Here is a 13,173-nt window from a genome sequence, read left to right as displayed (position 1 = left end):
TGTGAATGTGCTATGCATAGTAGTCTAATTTATTTTGGGTGAAATCCTAGATAATTTTCAGCATTTCTGTTAAATAACAGATTACAAAAATATGTGAAATGCTATGCATTAACTCATACAGTACCATGGGGTTGATTGATGCTTTATTCCGGTTGAGAAATGTTTTATGGGTATGCATTTTTTTCCCGATAAACGCACACCTAACCTAACAAATTTCTTACAATAACCATCAGGGCAAGGTCTTAGCGGTAACTGTGGTATAAGCGTCGTGCCACATTACCACCTTGGGTGTGCATTATTTTCAAGTTATTCAACGGCTCATTTTCAATTATTCCTTACATGTGTGCGTGTTTGTGTACGTGTGAATGTATGATTATATGTTTGTAAGTATGTATAATTTGTATTATTATAAATACAAATAAAATCTGTAAAAATGAAAGAATAGGATCGATAGTGGCTGACTAAATGCTTCAAGCTTTTTTGGAAAGAGCAACCCATCAGTGTTAACTGCTGACCATTTCCATCTCACTTCGCCTTTCCCCGCCGTAGTGAAATGGATAAAGGTCTAGTTGGATGGGTTTATCGGGTAAATCCTGCTGGTTGGCCTGCTATCTTGGATGATGACCCTGAAGAATGTCAACAGCTCATTTCCCCAAAGCTGGAAGGAGTCACCATGGAAGTCATAATCTGCTTCTCCAGAAAGCCCTTGAATCAAATGCTGAATCTCTCCCTTTGTCAAAATATATATTATAAAGCATTGTCTATTATTGCTCGCCTTCACTTTTCTGAGGTTCTAAGGAGGAGGTTTGGTATTAAATGTTGCAATTTACTTACAGTATGTTTCCCTTTAAATTTTACCTGAAAAACGAATAATATTGACTAGAGAATATTAACACAGTCAAGGTAAAATACTGAAGTGGTTTGAAAAATTACAAAAAGTAAGTCATTTTCACTGTATTTTCTGTTTTCACCAACAACAGCTAAAGACACCAGTAAAAAAATTTTGGGGGGTTGTCTGGTTGATGCAAGCTGGCCTCCAAAAGCATCCAAGAATGACCAGATGTTACCGAAATGATCAACAACCAAAGCAACAATAGCTACAGGGGAGGGAGAGACCAGAATAAATTAATGGCTGATTTCTCTTGCTTTGATGGAATTAGCGGTACTTCTTTTCTCAATGTGCCATGTGAATGTCCTTGCGTTAAACGTTTTTTTTTCTATTCTCTTTTACTCTCTCCCTTTCCCCCTTTTTGACAAGTAAGGCCACCCAGCAGAAAACAACTGATGCAAAACCCCCAAGTAATCCCTGTGTTTATCTCTCCACTGTGGTAAGTCTGAACACAGACCCCATTATCTCACGGATTTGAGCAAACTTTCATTTATTTGTTGGCCTTGGGTATTTTCTTTCTTTAACTTCGATGCCTGAGTTTAGGATCCCCTGATTCTCCTATTCCAATGTAAATACATCTGCATAGTGTCACAATGCATCTAGCTGAGGTACTGATTAGTTGACCGAGGGGAGGCCTGTTTGCTGGGGCGGGGGGGTTGATAGCCCAGTAGACATGTACATGTAAAAAGGCACCTTCCAGGAGGGAGCTGTGAGCACATACATATGTATCTGTGATTGCATGAAGCTTCTTACAATCTCTGTACAGCTAAATGGAAAAAAGCCGGTTGCATTCATACCAGCATCTCTTGCTTCTCCTTAAAGCAAAACTAACCACGTAATGTTGACTGCACCCAACCGATTTTTTACTTTTAAGACAAAATAGTCCCAAATTAACCCCTCTTTTTTTACTTTTTATTTTATTTAAAAAATATTGTGATTCTAAGAAGTTGTACACTAAGAACAACCTTAAACAAAAGACAAAAGTTAAATGTTTATCTAAAGTAAAGTTATTAATAATTATGAACGAATGTCTAACTCATACAACGATTTTATACCTTTGAGATTACAATAGCAAACAACTGGTCAAATGAACAATAGCTCACTTTAATGAAAGAGGCAGTGCTAGAACCATCCTTTCACGCAAACTGGTACTCATTTCTTTTGATAACCCTAATCTTTACGTAATCATACGGTAAACCATTTTTAGTGCTGTATAGCGGTATGACCAAATATCCATTTTACGAAATGAGTCATATACAGCGGCCATTCCCAAACTGTGGTCGGTGAGGGTACTGCAGGTGGTCTGTGTAAAGGCAAAATAAAATATAAAATATATATTTTTAAGAAAAATATATTAAAAAAAATATATGTTTTAAGAATAGTTTTAGTGCTAGTAAGCCTATTAAGAGGTGCAGGTAAATTCAGGACTTTGTGTAGACATATTTTATTATGAGTATTATGAGGTGGTCTGCGAAAATTCTTGATTACAAATAGTGGTCCACACACACAAAAAGTTTGAAAACCCCTGATATACAGTACTGTGGAAAAGTTTTAGGCCACAATCACCAGCTTTGTTGTTTTAGCAAAGTTTTAATGTCCATCCATATTTATTTAAGATACAAATAGAAAATACAGGAAATATACATCTTGAGCTTTTTTGAGGAGAATGAAGTCTTGAAGTCATTCAATTATAATTAGAAATAAGAAATTTTATTTTATTTTGGTTTAAGAAATCCAGCAGCTACCTGCTATTGCTCAAGTGGAAGGGGAGTTTACCCTAAATACTAGACACTTCAGCTTATACTTTTATACTGTTTTTAAAACTACATACACATTTCCTGTATTTTCTGGTTTTATTCTAATAAAAAGACTGATTATACAGTATATGATCACTATACAAATGCAAAAACAAAACATCTAATGGTAGCATGGTGGCCTAAGACTTTTGCACAGTACTGTATACATTTTTTAGCTTTATGTATATGTTGTTTTTGGAATATACAAATATGCAGAAATTTACCAATCACTAATTAGCTTTTAACTTAATGTTTAGTTTTAAAAATAAGTTAGTGTTCAAGTGAACATGCACTACAGATTTTTTTTGTCAGATATTTATTTTGTGGGCTACTGAAGATGCAGTATGCATTGTATTTTGTATTTACACATACATTACATTAAAAATAAGCATGTAAAATTAACATGTATGAATATGCACAAACCAGACCGGGAAAGTAACTGTTTATGAGATCTTTAGATATGGAGATTATAAATATGACAGTGGCTATGAGGTGATAATCATGGAGCCTGTTTTGAGCTGGTCTGGTCGATCTTTACTTTCTTAGACTTGTACCTTAACTGTTGCATCTATTCCTCGTCTCTCTGATCAAATACATGTGTACTATGAGCGCGTCAAACTAGATCGCTCCAGCTGCGCACACGTCACTGATATAAACGCAAGTTTTGTCTTAGCTTGCACAAAGTTCAGAAAACTTTACATAAAAAATAGCATTATGTGCATGAAGTGCTTTCTTTATTTGCGCCCGCTTTGAGAGACCTCTGTATGCGAGACACGAAAGATGAAATTTCAGAAATTACTCTTTCAATCGTTATGAGTGGATTATTTCCTGTTTCTGTGTCATACTCAGTCTAACATGCGGGAGTGCAGAGTTGGGCATGTCCACTTATTTACATTACACGGAATAGAAAATTCTGTTACGTCTAATATTTTATTTCACTGTAATGGAATAGACCACCATACTGCCCAGCCCTAATAGCACCTATGAAGAACCATACGTGCTATATACAGTAGCACTAAAATGGTTCCCCTATGATTACAAACCATTGAATTTTGGTACTATTTGGAACCATTTTTGTGGTTTATGTTGTAGCTGTTTAAAGGTATATCTGTTATCTCATCCACTTAAAGCCCTCTGTTTACATACTAAGAGGTGTGAAATTCTAGGGTGTTATCAGAGCTTGAGCAGCACTCCATTTAGATATACACTAAACCACGAGAGATGCTGGAATGGCTACCTGTAGAGACGACAAATTAGCACAAGCAGCAAGAGCCATCAACAGCACAATACTTTTTTTACTAATACATCATTTGCTTTTATTTGTTTAATCTCTCTTTCAAGTAAATGGTAACTTCTGAGCAAACAGATGTGAAAAGTGTTCTTTTAAGCATTTAAAAGCTTTCTGTTATTATAATTTTATTGACACGTCAGCTTAGATCATGATACATTTACATTGACATTCATGCATTTGAAAGATGCTTTATCCGAAAGTGTAATTGTGCATTGAAAGAATTCTCTTATGAGTATGTTTGTTCTCTGGGATCCAAATTCTGCCATCATGGCGTTGAAAAAGCGAGCTATAGAAAGACTATGGGCCCTATTTTAACGATCTGAATCGCAAGTGCGAAGCGCAACGCGCAAGTGAGTTTGTGGGCGGATCTTGGGCGCTGTTGCTATTTTCCCGGCGTGAGAAATAACTCTTGCGCCGGGCGCAAATCAATAAGGGGTTGGTCTGAAGTAGGTTCATTATTCATAGGTGTGGTTTGGGCGTAACGTCAAATAAACCAATCAGAACGCTATCCAACATTCCCTTTAAACGCAAGGGCGCAAGTTCCGTGGCGGGTTGCTATTATTATGACGGATTTACCAGGCGCACGCCAGGAGCGGTTCACAGCCGAGGAGACCGACGTCCTTGTACGGGGGAATCCCAAGCTTGCCAGCATAAATCGGGCACGCCGTGTAACGGGAGGTGGATTTGCCTCAGGACCTGACGCCAGCAGAGGACATCGCTGCGTCCACCCTCACCGCTGAAAGGGTTTGGGGGCTTTGAAATCGGACCCAAGAAACGCAAGGGAAGGTCCAACCCCAAAGTAGACTAACAAATCAAGTTCATATACATTAAGGTTTCTTATGAAAACATTTAAATTATTATTTACATAAAATAAACGTAATACAGCCACACAACAAACTTATGAAAATATTTTAATCGTTATTTGCATGAGAATTTTTTAACGCAGCCACACAATAAATAAAAACTATCACCACAATGCTCACCACTATGATTCCCCTTATCTCGTGTATTAATATTTTTTAGTGTAACAATTTATGATTTGCAAAAATAACTGTTGCATCTGTGTAGATTAGATGCAAAGTGTATGCGCGTTGTGCACGCTATACATTATGGTCAAGCATGCGCCCTTAAAATAGCATAATGAACAACGCGCAACGCGCCACTGACTTTAAACTTTTTTTTTCTGGTCAGTGGCGCAATTGTTTTTTGAAACTGCAAAATAGCATCAGGGATGGTTTGCGCCGGAACACGCCTCTTTTTTGCGCTGAAACGCCCAGGGAGCGCAAGTTCATTCCCTAGTTTGTCGATGTGCGTCTGTGGAGGGAAAAACCTGCTGTGCGCTGTTGCAAAATACGAATGATACATGCGTCACTGACAAAGTCAATTGCGCTGGGTGCAAGATAGGGCCCTATGCAGGACTATGATAAATCATGGCACTTAATTCTCAAACCAGACTGAGAATTAACACTAGGCCAAAAGGCACAACCGACAGAAGACAAGGAATGCGTCACAGCTTGGAGTAGAGGGAAATGAGGTTAGTTGAGTGCAGAGGTGTTCTACTCATTCAGTGTTGTAGTTATTTCCCTCCCATGGTGTGCCTTTGCATAATTTGCCCCTCCTCCCCCATTAGAGCGGACGCCTCGTCTCCCCGGGCCATGTGTTAGAACAAATTTGAGCAGTGTCATATTGCACGTATTTCAACAAGGCCAATGTGGTTCCCGCCCAATTTGCTTAATGAATTAAGCCGAGGAGAGTAATGGATGTGCTAACACTATTAGCAACCCTCCACACATCTGCATTTTGGATTCTAGGGTTTTCTTTTCTCCCCCCCATAACCCTCCTATTTTTTCTCTCTTTCTCTACTCAGGTTTGCTTAAGGACAAATTGGTAATGAGTCTCCTCCCCACGGTAACTGTAAAAGTGTCTTCCCTTGCTATCTCTTCATCTCTGCTAAGCGGCTAACAGCAGAACAATAGCATTTAAATGGTCATTTCCATTAGCTTAAATGAGCTGTTTTGGGTGTCGTTAGCGTGTTTTAGCATGCTAAAGATGGGCTGGGGAAAGAGGCCGTGCACTGATAAGGTTCAGGTAGTACGTTAGAGGAATGTGTAGCCTAGAGAGGGCCATACAAAGGGAAATGAACAACAACTGGGCTAGCATAGCAGGGCTGTTAGCAAGTGAATGCCTCTAATTACGGGCCAACCCCACGTCATTACACTTAATTGTAAAGTGTGTCTTAATCAGTTTCCATATGAAAAGGTCTATTAATTAAGTGCATGACTGAAATTCAATTATGTTGTCAGGAGACAATTTGTAAACCAAATAATGATCAATTATGCAAACAAAGTCGCGCACACACCAACTGTTTTGGTAACCCTTGCACATAGAGCTTTCAGGTTGAATAAAAATTAACATATTAAAAATCAAAATATAAATGAGAACATTTTTGAATAAGTACGAAGAAACTGAATTTAATAATAATGGTACAATAGGCAGAGTCTTTGTGATAATAGGAATCAATTTTGAATCCAGAGCATGTGATCTCATTCATCCCTCCTTTACATTATTACAAAAAAACCATAAAAATAAAGACCGACACACACTTCAATGCCACAACAATACAACACTGAAAAAAAAAACCCAGCAGATGATTTAGGTCTTGGCTGGTGTTGTTGAGAGAGCGGCTCTGTGTTTCCCTGCGCTCATGGAGCCACAGTGGCATGGCACTAGCTGCGTTTGGCTGGGTCTTACTAGAATGGCAGTCAAAGAGAGGGAGAGATGAAAAGGCCTCAAGATGCTTCAATAAAGGAGAGATTATAATAAGCGCCATCATTGTGCCCCTTTTGAAAATGTTAATCAGGCATATCACTGCCTGCCTGCAATGCCACATGTAGCAGCGTTTAACTTAACTTCACACCAACAATTTAGAGGACAGCAAGGCCACTGCAAAACGCATGGGGGGGGTGTGGATGAAAGCGTAAAAGAGAAAACAAACGGGGGTAGAGAGAGAGCTTGGCGTAATTTCCGTGCCGTTATAAAAATCTAAATTACATGTCTCTCAATGTAGGCCCTATCTCCAGCAACAAACACACCCTCCCCCCCAAGACACTATCCACCCTGCACGTTTTATCTTAAGATTCTCAGACAATGCCTGGAGGATCCCGTTCTCTAATCTTCCTTAAAATCCCCTTTCATCCAACTGTTAAAGAATGTTTGAAAGCCTGACACCAGACCGAAAAACCCTCTTCACATCTGGGAAAAGCTTTTGGGGGGTGCTGGTTGGGGGTTTGAATGTAAAATCAATGCATCTTAACTAATTAAATAGTTTTTGACCATCGAACAATCATTAAATGTGCCTGACGTAAGGCCTTTTTCCTAGAAAAAACAGATGAGTAGAAATGATTATATTATCACTAACGTCTTAACATGTGAATAAACCGAGGTAACATTCTCGCAGAAATGACTTCACATTGGCGAAATGCACGTAACGGTCCGATGAGAATTAAAACTAGCGGCAGGAACAAAGGCCCGCAAAAGCCAGCAGCTGAAAATAGACCATTCTGATGTTAACCAGCTCTTGAAGTCGAGCACATAGTCCAGCATTAAACCTGAATAGACGGTCACCTTCCTGATCAACCGCTGGCCTTTGGTCGTGCCGATTAAAAGCCGTCCTTATGAGCCGAATTCCTGCGTTTGTCCCCAGGCTTACGTTCCGCCTCTCACCGCGCACGCCTGGCAGGAAGGCTAAACGAGGTCTTTGGTCTTTAAAATTAGAGTGGACAAGGTACCGAACTAGCATGCAAATTCCAAGGAAGAGAAAGAATTGAACAGAGAGAGAGAGAGAGAGAGAGAACAGCAGAGAGAGAAAAAGGCTTTACGATTAGGCAGATATTAACTGGTGAGTGCCGATTGCAGAAGACATCACAAAACCAGTCTCGACTACAGAACCGGGGCGAGTATTATGCTCTAAACACTTTTGCTTCTCTTACTGCTGAAAGATTATACTGGTTATCCTATTAATGTTGCTGAAATGCCATTCTAGTGTCTTTAAGCTCTTGCATAGGAGGTCAAGAGGAGTACGCCACCGCTTACAAGCATGCTGTGGATGTAATCTTCCCAAAGTTACAATAATTAATGTTAAGCTTCTTTAGCAATACGTTTCTGAAAGAACTTGCCTGATAATATACTTAAAGCTGTGTTAGCTGCTAGCTGTTGTCTGAGCTTGGAGACCAATTCCCTATGCGACTCACGTAGCCAAGCTTAAATCTTTAGTCAAACTAAGGGGCTGGTTACAAGCATGTTGCCTTAGCCACACAAGCAATTCCATTTCGGTCTTGGTGGAGCTGAGATCTCTAAATGCAGACACTCAAGCAATTATTTCCGCATGGCCACCGCTGCCTTGGAATGTGGGCATGGAAAATTAATGTGGGAAAACTCATGGGGGGAAAAAGGAATAAAATGACAAACAAAAATGGTTGACGTTTTGAGCCTAAAAAGCTTGCGAGGACACAGATGAAAATGACCTCGTCTGTGTGACTGAAACGAACATCCCAGGCTTCTTCTAACACCACCGTGTGTGTGTTTTTCCTGCACGTGTGTGATGGCTTGTCTGTAAACTACATTAAGCTGATGATATCCGTCTTGTATGTATTTCTGTGACCGCGGCGGAGAAAGAGAGGAAGGATTAGCATGCAATAAAACCTGTGTCAATCTTATCAGACTCAAGTGCAATTTTTAAACATATGTTAATCTCACCTAAAACTCATTCTTCCCTCTGTGCTTTTTTAAAATCTCTTATCGAGAACTCTGTAGGTGTGTGGGTTTTAGAGCGCCTTTAAATGCCATTATTTTCATAATTGCGTTCATTGTTGCAGGTTATAAAGCAATTTGAAAATCATATGTGTGCATAAATGCATGTTGAGCAGATGTCAGGCAGATGCATTCACAGGGTTGCGGCATATCAAAAGCCGCCAAGATAACATTTACACACATTTCAATGCTACGCGCTGAAAAATTTCAATGCGGTTCGAAAAGGCTTTGTGCCCTGGACAGAATGGCGAGTGTGTGAATCCCCCCATTTTTTTTCTTTTGATTTCGCAATACATTCAAAATTGATACGTTTTGAAAATCTGGTTGACAATAATATATTTAGATGTAATTCTGGGGATGTGGCTAAAAGAGTTAATGTCTGAGCTGCTGGCGAGTGTGTGTGTGTGTGTAGGACACTGCTCCCTCTGGTGTGGGAATAACAAGTTCATTAGGCAGGGGCCACCACAGGCCTGGCTGTTCCCCCGAGCGCTCAGCGTTCCGTTCATGGCCTTCTAGCCCATCAGCGGCTGCATCATTAGGGCTCTGCCATAATTAAGAGCTGTTAGAAAGTGAATTCTCTAACTGCAGATTAGAAAATTAAACTATTTACTGATTACATATTAATAGAAGACAACAATGGCATTCGCCATAAGCTTGGAAGGCAACCAAGGAATACATCTGTGTACTTAATTACCATAAACAATGGTTGCATGGAAATAGAGTTTTATATGCATTCCCTTCTGTAATACGCCTGATATCAGAAGACACTTGACAATTCGTGTTCAATTATCTCCATTCTTTAATGTGCTGTGAACTGCACACAGTAAATAAATTAACCAGCCCAATTACTGTGAATTCATCTGGGAAACAAACGCAAAAACCAGCAGACTAAAGCAGAACGTATAATGAGAGGGGGAAGGGGGTATCAGGAGTAGTTTTTAAATGTTTATTACTATAAATATATACTGTATGAAGAGCTCAGATGCAAAACCCTCTAAGTGTGTCTGACATGTTTTGTTGTAAATTAGCATTTTTTATCAGACTCTTAATAGGTTCTGCCAACAGTTTAATATTTGTGAATGTCCTGAGGCCACGATTAAACAGATTTTAAGGGAACATATTTGATGAACGTGTAATACCTGCCAACAGCATTTGGTTAATAACATTATCTCATTTTTGACGGAGGTGGCATTTGGCGGCTTTTGCATCTGGCTCCTTATTTACAGTACACACACACACACACACACAGAGTATATATTAAGTCCATTTTTATTAAGTATATGTTATATTAAGTCCATTTTATATATATATATATATATATTTTTTTTTTTATGTGTGTGTGTGTGTAGCAGCTATAGTCGACAGAAACATGTAGTCTTGTGAACCTGACAACATTGAAAATGGCCATCCGTTTGCTGAAATGCATGCACTAGATTAGCCAGGTAAGCACATTAAGGTGAGACTTGTACATGGGGTCTAGTGTGTAACAGGGTCTCTTATTTCTCTCTGAGTGTGTAAATCTTGCTGAAACGCTTGCTTCGGTTCTCCTCCTGCTAGGTTATTCAAGCCCTATAATATTTACGGCAAAAAAACTTCAAATGGACATGATGGTTTTGACTTCAACAGGGTCCAGGTGAGTGTGAAGTGAGGGAGAAATGGATGGAAGTTTGGGCAAACACAAAACTGATAGTCTTGATATCGTGTCAATGTGACGGAGAAGCATAAAAATTCAACTGTCTATTTTTCCCTCCTTTTCCACCCCCGACTTCCCAAAGCCGCCCTTGTGAGAAATGATTTGTTTCCTATCAGCATCCGGATGGCAGGAAACTATTCTCCAATTTCACTTATTGAGGTGCCATTGCCATTCTTGCTATAAACGGAGGTCCATGCTTTAACAAAGCCCCAGCGGCCTTTTTTCTGGCTATACACACCTGAAAGATCGCTCAAAAACCTTTCATATGTGTATATGTGAGAAGAAGAGAGAGAGAGCGATAGAGCGGGAGAGAGAGCGCGTGTATCTATTAATATGTGTCTTTCATTATTTCAACATTTCCTTTTCGGTCCAGCCCCCAAACACCACCCCTCCCTTTTTTTCTTCCTCGCCTCTTCACCCTTTACCCCTCTGTCGTATCCCCCTTTCTCCTGCCCTCCCTCCCTCTCGCTCTCTCTTCTACAGCGTATCATTGAAGGCCAGATATGGGGTTCTGTTGCGCATGGCTGCACGGTACTGTTCAATAGTGGCTGGCTGGCGGACGCTATCAGCACTAGTTATCAGCTCCCATGAAGGCTCTCTTATCACGGCGGCCCAGAGAGCCTTCCTGCATCCTCACCGCCCCTTTTCATATCCCCGCTGCCGCCCCAACATCCCAGCTTCAAAGATTCACACTTCCCAAACTCCATAAGAGTTTGTGAACGCTCAATTTGCCAAAACTGTTTACAGTGTAATTGGGCGGCGTACCTGTGTCCATGAGATAGCGCAGACGCTTCTCCACGCGCGAGGCTCGTGTGTCGATCTGCCTCTGCTCGCTCTCCAGCGCCGCCAGTTCTCCCACCACGTACTGACTGGTGTCTTTGAACGCTTTCTGCTGGACGAGAACAAACGAAAGGGGGGAGTGATGAGAGAGGGAAACTAAAGCATCACGTTCTGTGTTCATAGACATTTTGTTATTTATATGCAGGGGTACAGTGGTCAAAATATCTGGTGAGTATTGCTTTAATTAAGCCAATTTCTCTATTTTTGTCTGCTTATTGTGTTTACTGCTGTACATTTTAAATGTAGTTAAAAATAATTTCCAATGAACCCCAAAGTAATATAAAATTATATAAGCATATTCATTAATTCAATAATCCAATTAACAAAAAACTAAAGAAATAAAAATTAAATAATAATATATAATAAATAATAAAAATAATAATGAGTGAGTCAGTGTAAATCTAAGAAAAACAAAAACAGTCTGAAACATTTCTTGTGTGAAAATTTTAGCCTTATTTTTTAAAATCTTAATTATCAAGTAAAATATGTTTAATTAAAAACATTTAATGTAATTACATAAAGGCAATCTACAAAGGCTACCAAGTACAGTGCATCCTGAAAAAATGATTTAAGATAATATGATTGAAAAAGTTTTACCATTCTATGATTCTGTACCTTCAAACAAAGGGCTCTGTTTACATACAAAATAAACACACACTCACTTAATCCACTAACTGACCTCTAATATTAAAGAATCAAGTATTACAGTAGTCTGGACTGACACTAAAGAGAGACTAAATTGAAATATATTGGAGAGGTGGGTGACAGCCTTAGGGCCTATCAGTAGGGATCTAACAGATTCACACACATGCTCAAATTTACTCTCATCTACACATTTGTCAACACAATCCCTTTCCATCACACACGTGGCCTCTGGCTCATGGGAGAGAATGAAGTGAGGGATGAGACAGTGATTAAGGAGAAACAGAGTAATTAAACTGCATGCTTATTTCCAAGTGCATGATAGTGAAACCCCCTTGTTTTTTCCACTTGCTTATCAATTTCTCCTTCATTTTTTCCAGTTCTATTCTGACTATTCTCAGGAAAGGAAGCAGGGAGAAAAAGTAATGCTCATTTAAATTCACAACCTATAGATTGCTGGAAAAAATATATACATACAGTATATATTTAGTGCTGATGCACCTTATTTTATAATAGGAAAGAGGGAAATGGAAAAAGTTTTTTTTCCCAAGACAGCACTTTTTCTGCCTGAGTCCTTCTGTCCATCAAACTCCACCTTCCTCCTCCTTGTTGCTCTATCAAATACTTCTCCCACAAATCAATTTTACACATGATCAGCCCCCTCCCCCTGCCCTCGCCTCTCTGCCATAATTAAGTGTTGAAATTTCCATATATATTATATTAATGCAAACATCATTCGCTGGGTAATTCAGCTTGAGCTGGGTAATGGGCAAGTTCAACACCCATTAACCCCTACACAGAGAGGGGCAGAGTTGGTCTCAACTGACCCTCTCTCTCTTTATCTATCTCACTTCTCCCAGGGTGCATTTCTCTTTGCTTTGACTCAATATACACGGTTCTGTAATAATTAAAATCTGTTTCAGTAGCTCAATCCTGTATCTCTGCATGGGGAATGAGGGAACAGAGTTGGAGAAAAAAGACGCAGGGAGTTAAAAAAAAGTGTTATTGAAAATCTGGTATTTAAATTATTATTTAAACCTGGAAATAACAATTACAGGATAAAAATGTATAAAAAAGTATTATGGTCTAAAATGAATAGGAAATATTTTTAGATCATTAATAAGAAATAATTATGACCATGTTAGCTTTGTTGTACAAAAGTTCAAATTTTCACTCAATTTCTTATGCAGGTAAGGGGAAAAATTAATTAGAA

At 39.2% G+C, this 13,173-nt stretch overlaps 1 protein-coding gene across 8 annotated transcripts in view; it reads right to left on the bottom strand.

Moving 5' to 3' along the window:
* Positions 1 to 13,173, bottom strand: part of ehbp1 (EH domain binding protein 1) — a 145,312-nt gene that overhangs the window by 17,734 nt on the left and 114,405 nt on the right. For 6 of the 8 annotated variants that reach the window (XM_065255203.2, XM_065255207.2, XM_065255205.2 and 3 more), the window contains one exon: positions 11,244 to 11,370. In XM_065255203.2, coding sequence (XP_065111275.1) covers positions 11,244 to 11,370 — 127 coding nt within the window. The remainder of the gene's footprint in view (positions 1 to 11,243; positions 11,371 to 13,173) is intronic. The other 2 variants (XM_065255204.2, XM_065255209.2) reach the window with 1 other exon arrangement.

This window comes from Paramisgurnus dabryanus, chromosome 17 (assembly GCF_030506205.2).
Source record: "Paramisgurnus dabryanus chromosome 17, PD_genome_1.1, whole genome shotgun sequence".
In the NCBI taxonomy this organism is placed as follows: domain Eukaryota; kingdom Metazoa; phylum Chordata; class Actinopteri; order Cypriniformes; family Cobitidae; genus Paramisgurnus; species Paramisgurnus dabryanus.
Note: the sequence above shows the minus strand (reverse complement) of the source record. Positions and strands in the feature narration are given on the sequence as shown.